Here is a 16,822-nt window from a genome sequence, read left to right as displayed (position 1 = left end):
GCAGGTAGCAGGCACATCTCTTTAATCCTGGTTTCTGGACCCCCTAGGTCCTCTGGGCACTCTGGGGGAGGAACCCTGCCACCCACAGACGTTCATGCTGCCAGAAAGCGCTTCCCAGAGCTGCTGACTGATTCCTCACTGGTCCCTTCTCCCATTACCTCCCAGGGGACATCGAAAACACAGAGTTGGTTATTTATAGGCAAGCCCAGGAAAGTGAGGGGAAAGGTTAGTGTTTATAAACATGGGGTCACCTGAGTCTGAGAGGTCAGGGGACTGAGGGTCTGTGGAGGGGCGGGACTGGCCCCTGAGGATGTCAGGGAGAGAGCCCTGCATCTGGGCAAGGCTTACCGAAGGGAAGGGGTGTAAAAAGAAAGGAGAGGGGTGGAGACCGCTCAGATGCTGGAGTACACATCACCAACAGTTGGCCGTATGCAAATTATATGCAAATCAACGAGTGCACAAGTGGGGACCTCTCTGCGGGCGGAACCCTTTTGGTCCCCTCCGCCTACTGATCTGGATGCCGGCCATAGCGGTGAGGGCCTTCCCAAGGGAGAGACCACGTCTCAAAATTCCCTTTCTCTAGCTCTGGTCTTGCTAGAAGACAAAGAAGGTCCTCGAGAAAGACCGCGCAGTCACTGGGAAGGGGAGTTACAGCCCACAGTCCCGCTCCCCCCACTCCGGTGTCTGTTGTTGTGGAAGAGAGGTGTCGGGTTACCGCCACCGGTGCTATACTTAGCCGCCGACTTTGTTGATCTGCGGGACTCGGGGGACAGGGGACATCGTAGCGCCCGCATAGACTTCAGCCCCTGCTGCCCGGAAACTTAAGTGCTTTTTCCCGCTCTGGGTCTTCGCCACGTCCAGGTGGGTCCTTGACTCCCATCTTCTCTTTCCAAGTAGAACCAAATTACCCATCCGCCTATATCACCCCCGGGGCAAAAGGTGTTGAGCACTCCGGCAGCCGGGAGGAGGGGAGCAAAGACTGACGTTGTGCTGGGGTGAAGGCGGCGGATGCTAAAACCCAAGCCCCGCCCACTCACTTAGACCCGCCCTTGGCTCCGCCCAGGCCCTGCCGGGCCAAATTTCTGTCCCCCAGCCCATCGAAGCCAAGCCTGGACCATCGCTGGTCCCACCCTCAGCTGGATCTCATTCTCCAAGTGTCTCTGAGGAATAATGTTGGCAGCTCTGCTGATCGCCCTCAGCTGCCTTAGCCTCCACACCCTCGGCAGCAGTGTCCGCCCGTCTGTCCCCTGGCAGGTAACGGGGGCAGGGGAGGGGGGAACTATATGCTGCCACGTAAGGAACACTTGGGGGGAACCCATTGCCTGACTCCTCAAAGATCCCTCCCAGGGATGCTTCTCTAGGATGCCATCCTCTGAATCCTCTTCTCAGGAACCTCCACCCCTGCAGGGAGCCCCAAGTTCCCATTCCATCTCCCAGAACCCCACCTCCACCCACTGGTTCTCCTCTCACCCTCCTGCCTTCATACCCTCCTCCCTCGGGACAGCCTCCAGCTTCCTCCTCTCACTTCCCATTTCCCACCCGGGGCCCAGCCTGCACACTCTCCTTAGGGTTACCTGTGTACGACCCTCCTGCAGCCCCTTCCAGACCAGGGCTTGACTTCCTCCCCACTCCCACCCCAGGTTGGAGGATGCAGGCTTCTAGAGCAGCAGAGGACTGAATCTCAGAGCTGACAGGGATCTGGTGTGGTATCTACACACCTGTGTGGGAGAGGGAAAGAGTCAGAGGCTGGGCATGGGGTCAGGTCATTGGAGATTGATTGTATATTTGTATGTTATCTGCACAGTGAGTCTCAGAGCCAGAAAGGTGTTTGGAGGTCATCCAGCCCCACGTCCCACCACGCGCAGGAACCTCTCTAACGATAGATGACTCCTCTTAGTTGGTACACAGTGAGGATCTATACGCAGTCCTGACAATAACCCTGAGGTTGGAAGTATCCTCAGTGTATAGGGGGAGAACCTGAGCCCAGAAAAGTTGAGATTTGCCCTAAATCTCACAAGCAGTAAGTGGTGAATTCAGGAATTAACCCATATTTGACTGACTCCAGTGCCTGTTATTTATATTTTGGAGCTCTTGCCAAATTTCACACTCTATTTTGGGCATAGAAATGAGATTTGGGGCATTTGGGGGGTGGGAGTTTTTTTTGGTCCCACGGTGCAGCCAATCTTAGTTCTCTGACCAGGGATTGAACCTTTGCCTCCTGCATAGAGAGCTCAGAGTTTTAAGCACTAGACTGCCAGGGAAGTCCCAGACTGAGATTCTGTGCTTCTAAACTGATCTTCCACCAGGACCTCTGTCCAGTACCCTGAACTTATGTGTTTTCCTGTGTGGCTCCTCTCTTCCTTTTCTCCATTACCGCAGAATATTTCCATCCAGAACCTGAGCCTGGCTCCAGACACATTCGATGATGCCTATGTGGGCTGCTCGGAGGAGATGGAGGAGAAAGCAGTGCTTCTGTTAGAGAAGGAGATGGCCGACCATGCCCTGCTGCGAGAGTCCTGGGAGACAGCCCAGAAGGCCTGGGAACAAAAACGTCCAGGGCTCATTCTGCCTCCTGGCTTCAGAAGCCAGCACGGAATTGCCATCATGGTGTACACCAACTCATCCAACACTTTGTACCGGGAGCTGAACCAGGCTGTGCGGACTGGCGGTGGCTCCTGGGAGTCCTACATGAATCACTTCCCTTTCAAGGCCCTGCATTTCTACCTGACCCGGGCCCTGCAGCTGCTGCGGGGTGGTGGGGGCTGCAGCAGGGAACCTGGGCAGGAGGTGTTCCGTGGTGTGGGCACCATTTGCTTTGAACCCAAGAGTGTGGGGGACTCTGTCCGCTTGGGCCAGTTTACCTCCAGTTCCCTGGATGAGACAGTGGCCCGCGGATTTGGTAATGCCACCTTCTTCTCTCTAAGGACTTGCTTTGGGGCCCCCATCCAGGCCCTGTCTGTCTTTCCTAAAGAGCGTGAGGTGCTGATCCCCCCTCATGAAGTCTTCATGGTGACAAGTTTCTTTAAGGATGGAAACAACAGCCTGGTGACTCTCTCCAGCAGTGATCAGATGTGCAGCCACTTTAACTGCGCCTATCTGGGTGGTGAGCCATGCATGAGGGAAGCAGGACTGCCAGGAGGTCCCCAGTTGATTTCAGTCCCCAGGGCCTTCAAGAGACCCACGTGATTAATGAGGACGCTGAAGGCCAGAAGCTAGTTGGAGATATTTTTCTCTGTGACTCAGGTTCTGCCAGCTCAGAGATAGTCAGATAAGTGTTTTCTGCACATGTGATATTCTCAGATGATTCTCTAAATGTTCTCAAAATTTTCCTTCTGCTGCTGCTGCTGCTGCTGCTAAGTCGCTTCAGTCGTGTCCGACTCTGTGCGACCCCATAGATGGCAGCCCACCAGGCTCCCCCGTCCCTGGCATTTTCCAGGCAAGAGTACTGGAGTGGGTTGCCATTGCCTTCCCCATTCCTTCTGCTACACAGTCTAATAGACCAAAAGAACCTGGTTAAGGAGGGCAATAAGCAGAGGAAAGTGGCAGGAGCGCTGCTTCAGATCCCAAGAGGAGGTGGGCATAGTGGGTTGATGGGACGTACATGTGCTATTCCCCAGCGCTGAGGCAGGACAGAGTGACTGGGCCAGGGTGGGGCAGGGATGGAAAGGCAAACGGGGAAGATTTCTTGCAGGAGGAGGAGGAAGGGAAGTCAGAGTGTGTTTGGGAAAAGGGAAAGGTGGATTGTGATGAGGAGTGGCCTTGCCAGGGCCTGGTGGGAAGGGAAGTTTGGAGTGTGAGGGTCTGTCTACCTGGAGGCCTCACTGTGGTGTCTTTTGCAGAGAAGAAGAGGCCGAGCTGTGAGTCTGTGCCAAGTGAGTCACCCTTGGGTCCCTCCCTTGGCTCTTTGACTCCCCCGTGGCCCTGCTGACCATTCACTGCCTTTTCTTTTCTCTCTAGCAGGCGGGCAGGCAGACTCACTCTCCAAGGGGCCTTTTCTCTGCTCTCGTGGAAGACCCTGCTCTTGGCCTCTTGGGGGTTCCAGCTCTTAGGAGCTGGGCTCTGAACGTTCAATGCCTGCCACTTAGGAGTCCTGGGAACATGTGACCTCCAGATGAAGAAGGGAGGCTTCGACGAGCCTGGAGAAGCAACAAGATGGTTTCAGACCCAGACCTAGCAGGCATGTCTTCAACCAGGATGTCGGGGGATCTGAGGCCATGGTAGGGTGGAGGGAGCCCCGCTCTGTGGTGGGGACTCCTGGGAACAAGCAAGGATAGTGCTGTGATGGCTGCTCCATTAAACAGTGTTGCAGTATGGTGACATCAAATTTCATGACTGCTTTGTTTCATGAGACTGGACTCTCTGCCCTGCTTTGGTTTTATGGGACTCAGGGACTCAATGAATGACTTCTTGATCACTTTTAGACATGGTCCAGGTGCAGACCCTTGTCACACACCATAGCCTGCAACCCCAGATGCTTTAATAGACCTAGAGGTTCCTCACAACAGCCCGGAAGGCAGGAAGGGGGACAGATGGCTTCCTCGGCTGTTTGTCTGACAAGGAATGCAGAGCCAAGGAAGGAAGCAACTTGCTGAAGGTCCAAGAGGTTGTTTTCAAACCAGGACCCCTGCCACCCAGCCTCAGTTCCATCAAAAGTCTGAAGGAGCTCAAAGAAGGATCCTAAGCCCAAGATATCAGTTCCCCAGAGCAAGCCATTTCTCTGTGTTCTGGCTCCCACCAGGGTTCATTTCGGCATTGGTCATTTCAAAACATCAGAGATTCTCACATCCTCTGGAGACATCTGAGCTCCAGAGCAAAGGCTTTATTGAGGCAAGGAAAGCAGCGGGGGCTCCCATGATGTGACCCCTGCCCTCAGCTATCTAGGCTGCTCTAGTCAGCAACAGAAGGGAAGTGACCCCCTCCCCCAGCATCAGGTCCCCTCCTTGGCTCCCAGGTCTGCCTCCTGGGGCAGGTCCCCAGCCCCCTCTGATTCTTGCTCCCTGTGCACTAACACGTGAGCTGGGGAGGAGGGGCCAGATTCCCCAGAGGCTGGAGCCTGAGCCCCTCCAGCATCTGGAAGCCCTGTTTCTGATGACTCCTGGGTCCCCACTGTCGCTGGCACTGTCAGCTCCGGGGTCTCAGGGATGGGGGGCCCCAGGTTCTGGAAGCTGTTGCGCACTCGGGTGATGTAGCGACTGAGGACGCTGGCTCCTCCGGGCGGCCGGCGTGGCCCTGCCTCCACCACAGCCCGCTGCACACCTGCTACCTCACTCTGCAGTCGAGACACCGTCTTGGTGAGCTCTGTCAGTCTGTTGCCCAGGTCTGGGGGGTGGGAGTAGAGATGAGGGGGTCTCTCAGAAGGTGAGTCTGCCCTGGTCCATTTCTACCCTCAACAGGGGAGGGCATGCTGGAGCATCCTGAAGCAGGAGAACTGGAGGAAGTGAGGGACTGGCACTGGGTTGTGGGCCAGATGAGCAGGCTGCGTCAGGGGTGGATGAATCAGCAGAGCTGGGGTGGTGATGGGATTAGAAGATAGCAAAATAAAGGTCTTATGGTCCAGAGAGGGGTCAGGAGTCATAGGGATGAGAATTGTCTATGGGTAGATATATGTGTATCTGCCCAGTTCTCCTCTTCCCCATTTACATCTGGCCTGCTCACACCCACCCTCAGGGCCGAGTGCAGACCCAACCCTCTCTCTCTCTCCAGCTTCTGGTACTCTAGCCTTCTGCCTTCCCATGAGCCTCTCAAAATGATAGGCTCTTCCTCTCCTTTGAGCTCCCACTGCAATTTGTTTCTCTTTTTTAAAGCACTTCCAGACTAGGGAGATAGTTTCTCTTCCTCACCAAACTGAAAGCTTCCCATGTGTCCCTGCTGGGAATAAGGGGGCTTAGCAATGAACTCTGATTGAATGAATGAATGAATGATGAATAAAGTGAAAGAGTGAATGCATAAGGGAATGGTTGAGAGAATAAATGAACACATAAATGAAGGTAGGAACGAAGGGATAAATGAAGGGAGTGGGATAAATGTCTGAATGGGGGGTGGGGCCGGGGGATATTGAGTGCAAGGGCACATACTCTCTCTGTAAGTTGTGGCTTCTGATGGTGGGTCAGAGGGGACCACAGAGAGAACTGCAGGCTGGACAAGGGGTGTGAGGCTGGGTGTTCCAGATGAGCAAGGGACAGGAATGGGAAAGGCTGGGAAGTAAGCAACTAACCTTTCCGACGAGTCTCCTCAAACTCCCGCTGGGCAGTCTCTATGTAGCGTTGCACCAGCGCCTTGATGACCCGAAGCCGGTAGGATCCACGCTCTCCCTCCCCTGGCCCTGCCCCTGCCCCAGGATTGGCCTGGGATGGGAAGACAGGAGGGTAAGAGGGATTCCTCACTGCAACCTGCCCCAGGCAATGAAGGATGGAGGCACAGTCTGTGCAGAGTTGTCTGTCCCTGAAGGCCGCACATCCAGACCTTCGTGCAGGTCTGGCAGATAGTCTGGATGGAGGCCACACATTGTGGAATGGCTGAGTGCAGGGAACCAGGGACGGAGGTGGGTGAGGGTTAGGAGAGGAAGAGGAGGAAGAGGGGAGTGGGCAAGGAGAAATGCTGAGCAGGACAGAGTGGAGCTCTCTCGTGCCACCAACCCATCCTTGGTTTTCTTGAGCTGAGTCAGGGCAGGTTAACCTTGTCCTTCCAATTCCTCAGAGGGGAGACTAGAGGATATGGGGATGCACATGCACAGACTAGCTCATGCAAAGAAAATGGAAACCATCGTGTAAGTTAGAGTGATTGGTTCTGGGTCCAGTTTCAGACCTCAGGACAGAACTAGGAAGGCAAGTCAGACCTTTGGGGCAGATAATAGAGAGAGGGAGCAGAGGTAAAGATGGCAAAGTGCTGGGCTTGGAAAACAGGCTGAAATCTCAGCTTGGTCACTTTGCCTCTGTAAGCCTTGAGCCAAGCTGCTCAGCTTCTTCAGGCTGAATGTCTCCAGACTGAATATGGAGATGGTGGGTTTCCCTGATGGTCCAGTGGTTAAGAATCTGCCTTGCAATGCAGGGGATGCTGGTACGATCCCTGGCCAGGAAAGATCATACATGCCGTTTCTTTCTGCTGCTCTAGACTTGGCATTTCAAGGGTCCACCATTCTGCATATCTTTATTTCCAGCATAGGTGTGCTTAGGTAAGTATTTATTAAACAAAGTATTGACCAGCAGATAAAGGGAAGGCCTACTTCATCAGAGGATCCAGGGGCCTCTGAGCCTCAGCGCTGGCCTATGGCTTCACAGAGCTGACCTTAGAGAGACCCTGCCTTAGAGAGACCCTCAGGTAACATGTTTTAAGGGGAAAAGATGGGACCCCCTACAATAATGCTATCTGAATTAGGCGGGGTCCCATGCCAAGCCAGACTGAGTTAGGGAGCAGAGAAGCAGAGGTAAGTTAATCCCCTGGAGGCCTGCCCTCCTCTCTCAGGCCTCAGTCACCTTCGAATTTCCCAGTGTGTGGGGCACTCTTCCCTTAGCTTCTAAATGTTTTATTGTGGGAAACATTCAACAGGTTCTTGGCTCGGTTTAGGGCAAAAAGTTTTGCCTGGAGCTTACAGGGTATTGGTGGCTTGAGAGGAGGGTGGCATGGACTTCATTTTAAACTGAATGATATAGGATTGGAGATTTAGGGCACGGCCAGAGCCACGTAGAGGGAAAGGCCACAGGAGAGAGTAGGAACTGGGAGCAGACTTTCTGCAAACATACCTGGGAAGTCAGATGAGACAGGGGTGTTCAGACAAATGGATGGTACAGAGAGTACAGCTAAAAGCCTGATGTGAGGAAGACTCACAACAAGCACATGAGATACTCACAAAGGTGGGGACTGGGGGATAGTCTGGCTTCTTGGTTTTGCAGCAGAAGTGGCAACAGCAAATGAAGCGGAAAACTCTCCTGAGACATTGAGATGGTGGGAAGGCGTTAGTCAGGGGAAAGGGTCCAGGGAGACGGGGCAGGAGTGGGGTGGAAGTGCTGAGTGCTGGGGGCTTGGGAGTGAGGGCTCTGAGGTCCTCACCTGAGCAGGTAGAAGATGGCCTTGGGGGAGGGCAGGATATTGAATGGCACAGGCAATGTCAGGCCCTCTCGGAAGTAGGACAGGTAGAGTTTTGAGCGAGCAAACTTCCACTCCACGTCAGCAGCGTCCTGAGGGCCAGGAAGTGGGGACTCAGCAAGGACCACTTTGGTGCCTAGCCCTCCCGCCCACTCAGTCTGCCCCATTTCCCCCAATCCTCTGGTCTCTTATCTCCTGTGTGCCCACCACTTTCTTCTCCCCATTCTTGTCTCCATCCTCACCTATCATCCACATCTCCCCTGTTGGTACCCCCCTTCCCACTTCCTCCCCATCATCTTGCCTCCTTCTGACATTCAGTTCCTGCCAGCCTGTTCTCTAGCCCACAAACCCTAACTCATCCATCTTCTTCCCTCTCACTTCTCATGTTTCCACCTTCTTTTCCACAACACACACTTTCTCCCAGCCCTAATGTGGAATGAGCACTAGACTTGTGTCTGATAAAAACAATAACATCAAGACCCTCAATCTACAGACGAGGAAGTTGAGGGCTTGAGAGGAAAACTTGTCCCCAGTCTCAAAACAAGGCAGTAGTGGCAACAGAGCAGGAACCCAAATCTCCTGACTCCTTGCATCCTATTCCTTTCCTTCCCTTTCCCTCTTCTTCCCTCTGCCTGAGCTGCCCTCAGTTCACGTACCTCAATCTTCTGGAATGAGTTGGTGATCATGGCAATGAGCATGTTGAGCAGCACAATCACCATGACGATGGTAAAGATGCCATAGAGGGCCCGGCCCACGAATTCCGGCACCAGAAACTGAGGCATGTCCACCACACTGTGCTCCTCCATGCCAAACATCGTCCAAAACAGAAACTGGAAGGTCTCATTGAAACTGGCACAGTGGGCCGAAGAGTAGGATGTGAGAGGTGGGAGATGAGCCTGGGGGCCACCCAGACTCACTACTCCTCACCCTGGGGACCCAGCCAAAGGTGCTCTGCTTCCACAAAGCCCTTTGGACTGCTTGCAGTTTCTGAGCCAGAATTTACTGAGCACACAGAAGTACCAGGAACAGGCGCTAAGGATGCAGCCATGAACAAGACAAGCAGAGTCCCTGTCTTCAGGGACTTTATGTTCTGGGTGGAGATGGGGGTGAGATGGACACTTAACTCTACCTCTTCCATCCTCCACACTGCATTCAGTGTGTTCTTTCTCAATGCTGAGCTGATGAGCTGGACTTCTGTTTGTCAAACTTTAAATGCTCCTAACTACTCTTGGTCCAGATGCCTATTATGTGACCTACCTGAGGTTTTTAGCAAAAATACTTTTATTTAGCTGTCACCCATCAAAGAGCAGGAGGGCTCAGCCTGTTCATGCTACTGTGGAGTGACTGATCCCACCAGGGTCCTTGAAGGAGGCTGGAAGGAGTAGTTCCTGTCCCTAGCACTAAGATTCATGCTTTAAACCGTGCCAGCAGAGTTTTTCAACATCCAGAAGCCAGAACGTGAACAAAGATTCTTGGAAAAAAGTGTTGGTCTGAATAAAGCCTCCATTTACTTTGAGAAAGCCTTGACAAACATCCACAGATCCAACCACAAGTCCTTCAGCATCATTAATAAAACCATCATGTAGTTGTACTCATGAATTCATGATTGAACGATTGCTTGGGAGGCCACTTGGAGCTCTCTGGCCTGGGAAAGGCAGGGTAAGGCAGATTGGGTGAGGTTGGTTAAGGCAGGTTTCTTGGCAGGCCCTTCAAGAGCTCCATGACCTGGCCCCTCTACCCTCTCCTGCCTCCTCTCTCAAAATCCCCTCCATGTGCCAGCCATGGAGGAAGTCTTGCTAGTCTCCAAACATACCCCCTTGCTTTGGTACATGTACCCCTTTTGCCCAGAATGCCCAGACTCCCACCTGCCTGGCCCGCCTCCACCCCGGCGTACTTGCCCAGCCGCTCAGTCTCCTGGTAAGGCACGTAGATGTTGTTGAGGCCGCAGAGGAAGGCGGTCAGGATGATCATGAGGATGAACATGAACCTGGCAGGAGGCGGGATGGGGAAGGGTCAGAGCAGGGCTGTACCCTGGGAGAAGGCAGGCTCTAGGAAGAGGATGGGGGTGATGGCTCCTAGGCTCAGCCTCTACTTGACAAGCATTCAGTCTGGTTATTATTAAGAAGAGAGAAATTAGGGGGTGGGAAACGAGAAGGGATTGAAAGGGTGTTGAAGCAGAAACTCTCCCTCCAGAATAAAGAGTTCTGGGTTGAAGCAGTCAAAGTTGAGGATGGTCCAGGCTCCCAGGGAGGGACTGAGATGCTGAGATGTGGTACAAGGATGGGGAGAGTCACAGAGTCCTACTGGACAGGATTTCTCACCAGCAGAGTTAAAGCCGTGTGTGAGTTGAGTTGCCTTGCTTCAGGGAGGGATGAAAGCTGAGCTGAGCTGAAGATGTTCACAGATGTAACCAAGGTTTTTTCCCACCAAGGGCACCCACTCCCATCCTACCTCAGGCAGGGGATTTCCAGGGAAGCAGGCATTAACTATGGGCTCTGACTAGGGCGAAAGGCCAGGTAGGCTGTAAATGATTAGATGATAATTATCAAGAAGACCAGATAATTCCATGAGTTCCAAGAACAGTTGTACAGGGGGAACCATCCAAAGGGACCTCTGAGTCCAGTGTCTCACCTCAAAAATGGGAAAAAGGAGCCCCAGGTTGGCCATGGAGACAGCAACAGAACTGGCATGCCAACCAAGGGCTTTTTCTGCATTCGGTGGTTCTTGATCTTTGGAGTCATAGGTCTCTTTGAGAATTAGATGAAAGTTATAGAGCCTCTCCGGCTTCCCAGGTGGCTCTTGTGGTAAAGAGCCTGCTTGCCAATGCAGACTTAAGAGACACAGGTTCAATCCCTGGGTCGGGAGGATCTCTTGAAGAAGGACATGGCAACCCACTTCAGTATTCTTGCCTGGAGAACCCCATGGACAGAGGAGCCTGGTGGGCTACGGTCCATAGGGCGGCAAAGAGTTGGCCAGCTGAAGCAACTTAGCATGCATGCAGCACATACAGACCCTCTCTGCAGAGAAATATATCTTGACATTTACATTCCCCAATTTTCCTATAGTTCCAGGGTTTCCAAGGTCTTTGGAGCCTGTACAAGGAACCCAGGTTAAGAACCCCTGTGCTAACTAGAGCTGGGGAACTTCAGAAGGAGGTCAGATGGGGTCCATCGGAGGGGAGGATGCTCGGAGCAGAGGCGGTACGCACCGGATCATGTCATCAATCATCCTGCCCATGGAAATCTGCAGGGTGCCCAGCGACTCATGGGCTGGCAGGATGGAGGCCAGGCGGGTGAAGCTGAGCATGCTGGTGACAGCGAAGAGCACCTCAGCCAGGAACTGGGGGTCCTCCGTGCGCCACTCACTCCGTTCTGTGCCAGGGGGAATGGGGGGCCGAGGCTGAGAGCCAAGGAAGAGAGGGGGCCGGGGGATTCAGGGCTGCGCTGAGGGGCACTCACCAGCCGAGGTGAAGTAGTGGCAGGCAGCCCCATCAGGGGCATCCTGGCAGTGCTTGTGTGCAAGCCCGGCCAGGAGGAGGCGCAGCGTGAAGGCCGCCAGGTACAAGGAGAGGATGACCATATCCAGGAAGTTCCACCAGTCCAGGAGGTAACTGCGCAGGCCCTCGATCCACACTTCCTTACACTCAAACCACAGGAAGCCTGAAGGAGGCGGCAGGGCGCCAGCACTGGGTGAGGCACCCCCTGCATTCAGGTCAGAGCTGGGTGTGTGGGTGTGGTTGGGCGGGAGAACCTCTCCACCGGGTGAGGGGAGCTAAAATATTCCAGGCTTGAAAGTGATAAAATGTAGGCATTTAGTCTGCTTCAATGTCACAAAGATCTTACATGGAAATAAAAAGGACTCCTGGCTGATACAGACTCGGTGGCCTTGGGGCCAGTTTCAGTGATCCAATCAGCTGATAAACTCAGAAAGTAACACCTGCAGAGGCTGGTTATTGGGAGGGGATGATCTAAATCTGGGTCTCCCTGCCCTCCACCAAATACACACTGGACAAATATTTAGAGAATATTGATTTGAAGGGGCTCCAAATTATCAACCTGCTCATGATCAGCCCAGAGCCCAAAGCCAGGCCTGGGGAGGGAGGGTCTTGGGAGCTGGGCCCCGTGAGCCAGGTGACCCTGCCATGCTGTGCCCTTCTAGATACAAGCACATGCTTTTTCACTCATGGTTCTGTCCACACCTAGAAAGCCCTTCCACACCCTTTGGAAGGTGGGCTCACCTTTGCGACTCAGGATAAATCTCACCTCCTCTCCAAAGCCCTCTCTAACGGGGACAGTGAGTTTCACAGCTCTCTTAAGACCTCTGTGATGCCGTCACCATGGAGCACTGCAAGGTATCTCTTCCTGGGTCTGTCCCCCTCCCCTCCCTGAACTTGGAACCCCTCAAGGGCAGGGACTGTGGTCGATTCACCTCCTTGTCCACAGTGCCCAGAACAAGGCCCAGCAATCACTACTGAATAAACACTGATTAAGCTCCTATCATGTGCCAGTGGGATCCTGTGGTGAAAAAGACATACAGGCCTCCCCGGACTCATAATCTAGTGAGGGAGGTGGGCAAGTAGCCAAGTTGTTACAGCCCAGAGTGGTCAGTGCTAAGGTGAAGGAGAGCAGGGGAACAGAGGCTGTCTTTGGAGTGTTCAGGAACTGATCCTCACCCTGATTTGGGAACCAGGGAAAGCTTCACTTCCCACAGAGTGATGTTTGAGCTGAGACTGGATGGAGGAGTGGAAGCTGGGGCAGCATGGAAGGGGAGGGGGTTGTGGGGAAAGAGAACTTGCATGGGCCTGGAGACAAGCAGGGCATGGTGGAAACTGAGTCCGTTTCCATGGCAGCAGAGCACCAAGAAGGTGGGATGGATGCTCAGTGATGTATGCTGAATGGGTGGATGGAATCCTATTTATTTAAAATATCTTTATTTGGCTGTGCAGGGTTGTACTTGCAGCATGCCAGATCTTCAGTCTTTGTTGAGCATGTGGGATCTGTAACTGTGGCATGCAGAATCTTTTTTAAATGTGGTGTGTGGGATCTAGTTCCCTAACCAGGGATTGAACCTGGGCCCCCTGCATTGAGAGTGTGGAGTCTTAACCACCGGATCACAACAGAAATTACTGGATAGAGTCCTAATTAATTTATCCATGTGTTCTCAGGGCTTTGCTCACAATAGACCAGCAGCAGGTGTTCACTACATGAAGAAATGAGGAATGTTGTTTCTTAAGACTTCTTCCCCTGCAGGCAGGAACTATACTGGTTTCACCTCCACCCAATACAGGTCAATAATGATTGATAAACAGTTGGATGGGACACTTTTCCTCTTGGATCACTCTTATTTTCTTCTCAAGAGTTTCTTGGCCAAATTTCCTTTTGTGCCTCACTGACTGACTTGTTACAGAGTGAAGGAGCAGACTTAGTCTACTGGTGGTTTGGGAGTTTCCAACTAAGCTAGAGGTAAGTCAAGAGAAGATAGATGAGGAAGGTGCCCAACCTAGCTGCTTAGCTGACTAACCAAATGCTCGGCAGAGCTCTGGGGATTCTTGTCAACTGCATTTGCTGAACTGTTTGAGAAAATGCAATTTTGCTATAGAAGGAAAGAACACCAATAGAATGGATGAAACTTATGCCTTAAGCATACGTAAGTTCATTATCCAGATGACATGTTGGACAAATAAAGCAAGTAGAACACATGCGTTGGGCTTCCCAAGTGGTGCAGTGGCCAAGAAACTGCCGGCCAATGTAGGAGATGCCAGAGACACAGGTTCAATCCCTGGGCCGGGAATATCCCTTGGGGTAGGAAATGGCAACTCCCTTCAGTATTCTTGCCTGGAAAATTCCATGGACAGAGGAGCCTGGTGGGCTATAGTCCATGGGGTCACAATGAGTGAGACATGACTGAGTGACTGAGTGCGTACACACACACACACACAGAGCACACGTGTGTGAACACATGTAGGATATCCAGGGTCGACACTCAATATTAGTGACACACTGAATATGCACAAGACAAATGAGGCCCTTAGGATTCATCTGACTTAAATTAGCTCCCCACTGGTAATACCTAGTGGCCTCACAAGTCCTCTGCAACAAAATTGCAAAGAAAAGTCATAGCTGCTCACCAGGATGATTAGTAAGCTACCGCTGTACACATGTGCCCCTGGGTTTCTCCTACGATCAAGTGCTGGGCCCAGGCAGCTTCTGGCTACTGTATCCTCTGCTCAAACCTCACCTCTGGTCCTTAAAACAGCACCATCATAAGTACACCATTTGTATGTACTTATGTAATAAACTGTACGATTCAAGCATCTTAATTTGGTCTATGAGTCTTTCTGCTCCATGACCTTTGGGATAGATTGCCAGGTGGTGTACTTGCTGGCTACCTTTAGGCCAAGGTGATCTGCCACCTGACACCATGGACCAGTGTCTTATTTGTGAGAGGATATGAATATCCAGAGTGGGTAGTGACTAATGCCAGGGTAGGGGAAGAATGGGGTCCATACTCAGGGATCTATCACAGGGTGAGATCCCCTGATTAGAGGTGAAGGGGAAACCCATGGTGAACTAGAGCCCTGAGAGGTCTGGTTACATATTCAGGGAGCATCTATAGGGGCCACCCCATATAGGGGTGCTCACTGTGAAGAAAAGTGAGGGGGTCCCCAGGAGGGAGTCTACCACAAATAAAAGGCCCCACCCATGTACCTGCAACCCAAACCATGTGTAGTGAAGTCTCCCAGACACTCTGGCTGCGGCCTCGGAAGGTACTCAGCTGTTTCTCCATGACCAGGGACTCTCCCAGCAGGAAGATGAGGAACCACAGATAGGAGGCCGAGTGCAGCAGGAACTTCAGCACCGGGATCTTCAGCAGGCGGCCAAGCTGCGGGGGAGGAAGGAGAGCAGGCTTCTCAGAGTCCTGCTCACACCTCTCCCCTCCCAGGAGAACTTCGGGGATGCTCAGCCCCCACGTGTCTCCTCCTTTCACTCACTCACTTATTCAGACGTTTATCAAGAATGTACTGTATATTAGGCTTTCCCCTTTCATATTGATGTTTTCCGTCACAACTGTAGGAGGTGGTATCATTATTTCCATTTTTAAGCTAGGAACTGAGGATCACAGAAGTAAAACTTTCCCTAGGGGGGTCCTCCAGGCTCTTCGATCACAACCACGTTAAAAAGTAAGTTTATCATCTTTGGATCTCAAATGTCTTCCTCTTCTTCCTGTGTCCCCATCTTAGAAAACATCCCGACCACCCAGACCAGGAAGCTTGAAGGCATCCCTGAATCCTTTTCCTTTCTCTCACACACTCTGACAGTCTCTCAGCCTCCCACCCCTCCCCCAATTCATCCTTCACACCCCTGAGAGAGAGAGCTCTCTAAAGCACAAAACTAATAGGCTCTCTCACCTCATTACAATCCTCCAGCGGCTCCCAACATTGCATAAGGTTCTGTGGAACCCGGGCCCCTGCTTGCTTCCCACCATTTGCTAATTGCTATCTGCACTTATGCTTTAGCTGCACAGAATTCCTTTCAGTCTCTCTAATGCTTTGCATTCTCCCTCCCTGGGATGTTGGATGGATGCCCTTTTCCTGCCTCCTGGAGCACTGCTTACCCTATTCCTCACCTGGTTTACAGGGTCCTGATCTTTTTTATGTCCGCAGTGCCAGGCATGATGTCTGGCTCATAGTAGGGAATAGAAATATCTGAGTCCAAAAGAGCTCCCAAAGAATTTGAGGTTGGGGTAGGGATCTCATTAGGAGAGACTGCATATAAGACTCAGGTTTTGGAGGCAGAGAGACCTCAGTTTCAATCCCAACTCTGCTATTTCCTGCGGACAAAAGAGAATTTCTGTTCCCTATGTCTTCACTGTAAAATCCAGGTGCAATGCCTACCTTCCAGAACCACCTCAAACTACCTAAAAGGAACATTAAGGGCCCCGCTCAGGGCTTGGCATAAAACAAGTGCTCAATAAATGACAATTATCATTATTTCTATTCTTAGTACCCGGGACTTGGGTGCCAGCCAGTAGCCAAGGCAGAGGAAGGGCATGGTGAGGAAGATGAGGAAGGCAACGAAGAGCTTCCAGATGGTGGTGCTCCCACGCCAGCCAGCCAGGTTCCCACACCAGATGGAGGACAGGACTTGCTGGCAGATGGGGTGTGCTACAAACTAAACAGAGAAGGGTGTGAGCAGAGGGAGTGACCACTGGCCAGGGAGGAAGAAGAGGAGTCAGTCAGGTATAGAAAGTGAATCACGTTTCTTTTCTCCCCAGGCCAGCCAGCTAAGAACAGAGGCAACCCACTTGCCAAGTGACCTTGGGCAGACCCCACCCCTCTTTGGGACTTAGTTTCCTAGTCTATGAAGGAGAAACTGAGCTCAAAGAATTTTCTGGACTCTCCAGATCCTACATTGTTGAATCTAAGCCAGGCAGTGGTGGGTGCAACTGGATACAGGTCCCAGAACCCTGAGGGTTCTTTGTCTTCTTAGTGATGTGGGGCACCAGGCAGCATGGTCTTGAGAAAGGGAGGAGCAGGGAAGGTGGAATTTGCTGACTTGGGCAGTCATTGGAAAGGAAGGCTTCTAATTAAGCTCCTGGTGGGCTAGGATATCTGAGGGTGGGTGAGAGGGAGGAGTGAGAGGCTGGGGGAGGCTAGAAAGGGAACATGTCTTTGGCTTAGGGGTGGGCAGCTAATGAGATGGGGAGTAATGGAATCACTTGATATTTCAGCCCTGAGAGA

The 16,822-nt window shown here is 52.4% G+C and overlaps 2 protein-coding genes across 4 annotated transcripts in view; one reads left to right on the top strand and one right to left on the bottom strand.

The window, feature by feature from the left end:
• Positions 1-515: 515 nt before the first annotated feature.
• On the top strand, positions 516-4,319 carry LOC102399593 (ecto-ADP-ribosyltransferase 5). Of its 3 annotated transcripts, none has more exons than XM_025266470.3 (5): positions 517-861; positions 1,064-1,254; positions 2,380-3,103; positions 3,840-3,872; positions 3,961-4,319. In XM_025266470.3, the coding sequence occupies exons 2-5, from the start codon at positions 1,171-1,173 to the stop codon at positions 4,047-4,049; spliced, it is 930 nt and encodes a 309-aa protein (XP_025122255.3). In that variant the 5' UTR covers positions 517-861; positions 1,064-1,170; the 3' UTR covers positions 4,050-4,319. The 3 variants fall into 3 exon arrangements, with proteins under 3 accessions (XP_025122256.3, XP_025122255.3, XP_025122254.3); XM_025266469.3 differs by having other exon boundaries at positions 3,958-4,319; XM_025266471.3 differs by lacking the exon at positions 3,840-3,872 and having other exon boundaries at positions 516-861; positions 4,086-4,319.
• A 584-nt stretch (positions 4,320-4,903) lies between these two features.
• The window catches only part of XNDC1N (XRCC1 N-terminal domain containing 1, N-terminal like), a 36,483-nt gene continuing 24,564 nt past the window's right edge, over positions 4,904-16,822 (bottom strand). Inside the window, exons 14-23 of the mRNA XM_006064734.4 lie at positions 16,089-16,253; positions 14,790-14,964; positions 11,541-11,741; positions 11,291-11,453; positions 9,977-10,069; positions 8,739-8,931; positions 8,047-8,174; positions 7,847-7,925; positions 6,215-6,344; positions 4,904-5,319 (exon numbers count right to left, since the gene is read on the bottom strand). Of these exons, the coding sequence (XP_006064796.4) occupies positions 4,928-5,319; positions 6,215-6,344; positions 7,847-7,925; positions 8,047-8,174; positions 8,739-8,931; positions 9,977-10,069; positions 11,291-11,453; positions 11,541-11,741; positions 14,790-14,964; positions 16,089-16,253 (1,719 nt within the window). The 3' untranslated portion in view covers positions 4,904-4,927. The remainder of the gene's footprint in view (positions 5,320-6,214; positions 6,345-7,846; positions 7,926-8,046; positions 8,175-8,738; positions 8,932-9,976; positions 10,070-11,290; positions 11,454-11,540; positions 11,742-14,789; positions 14,965-16,088; positions 16,254-16,822) is intronic.

The sequence above is a fragment of the Bubalus bubalis genome, chromosome 16, assembly GCF_019923935.1.
Source record: "Bubalus bubalis isolate 160015118507 breed Murrah chromosome 16, NDDB_SH_1, whole genome shotgun sequence".
Taxonomy (NCBI): domain Eukaryota; kingdom Metazoa; phylum Chordata; class Mammalia; order Artiodactyla; family Bovidae; genus Bubalus; species Bubalus bubalis.
Note: the sequence above shows the minus strand (reverse complement) of the source record. Positions and strands in the feature narration are given on the sequence as shown.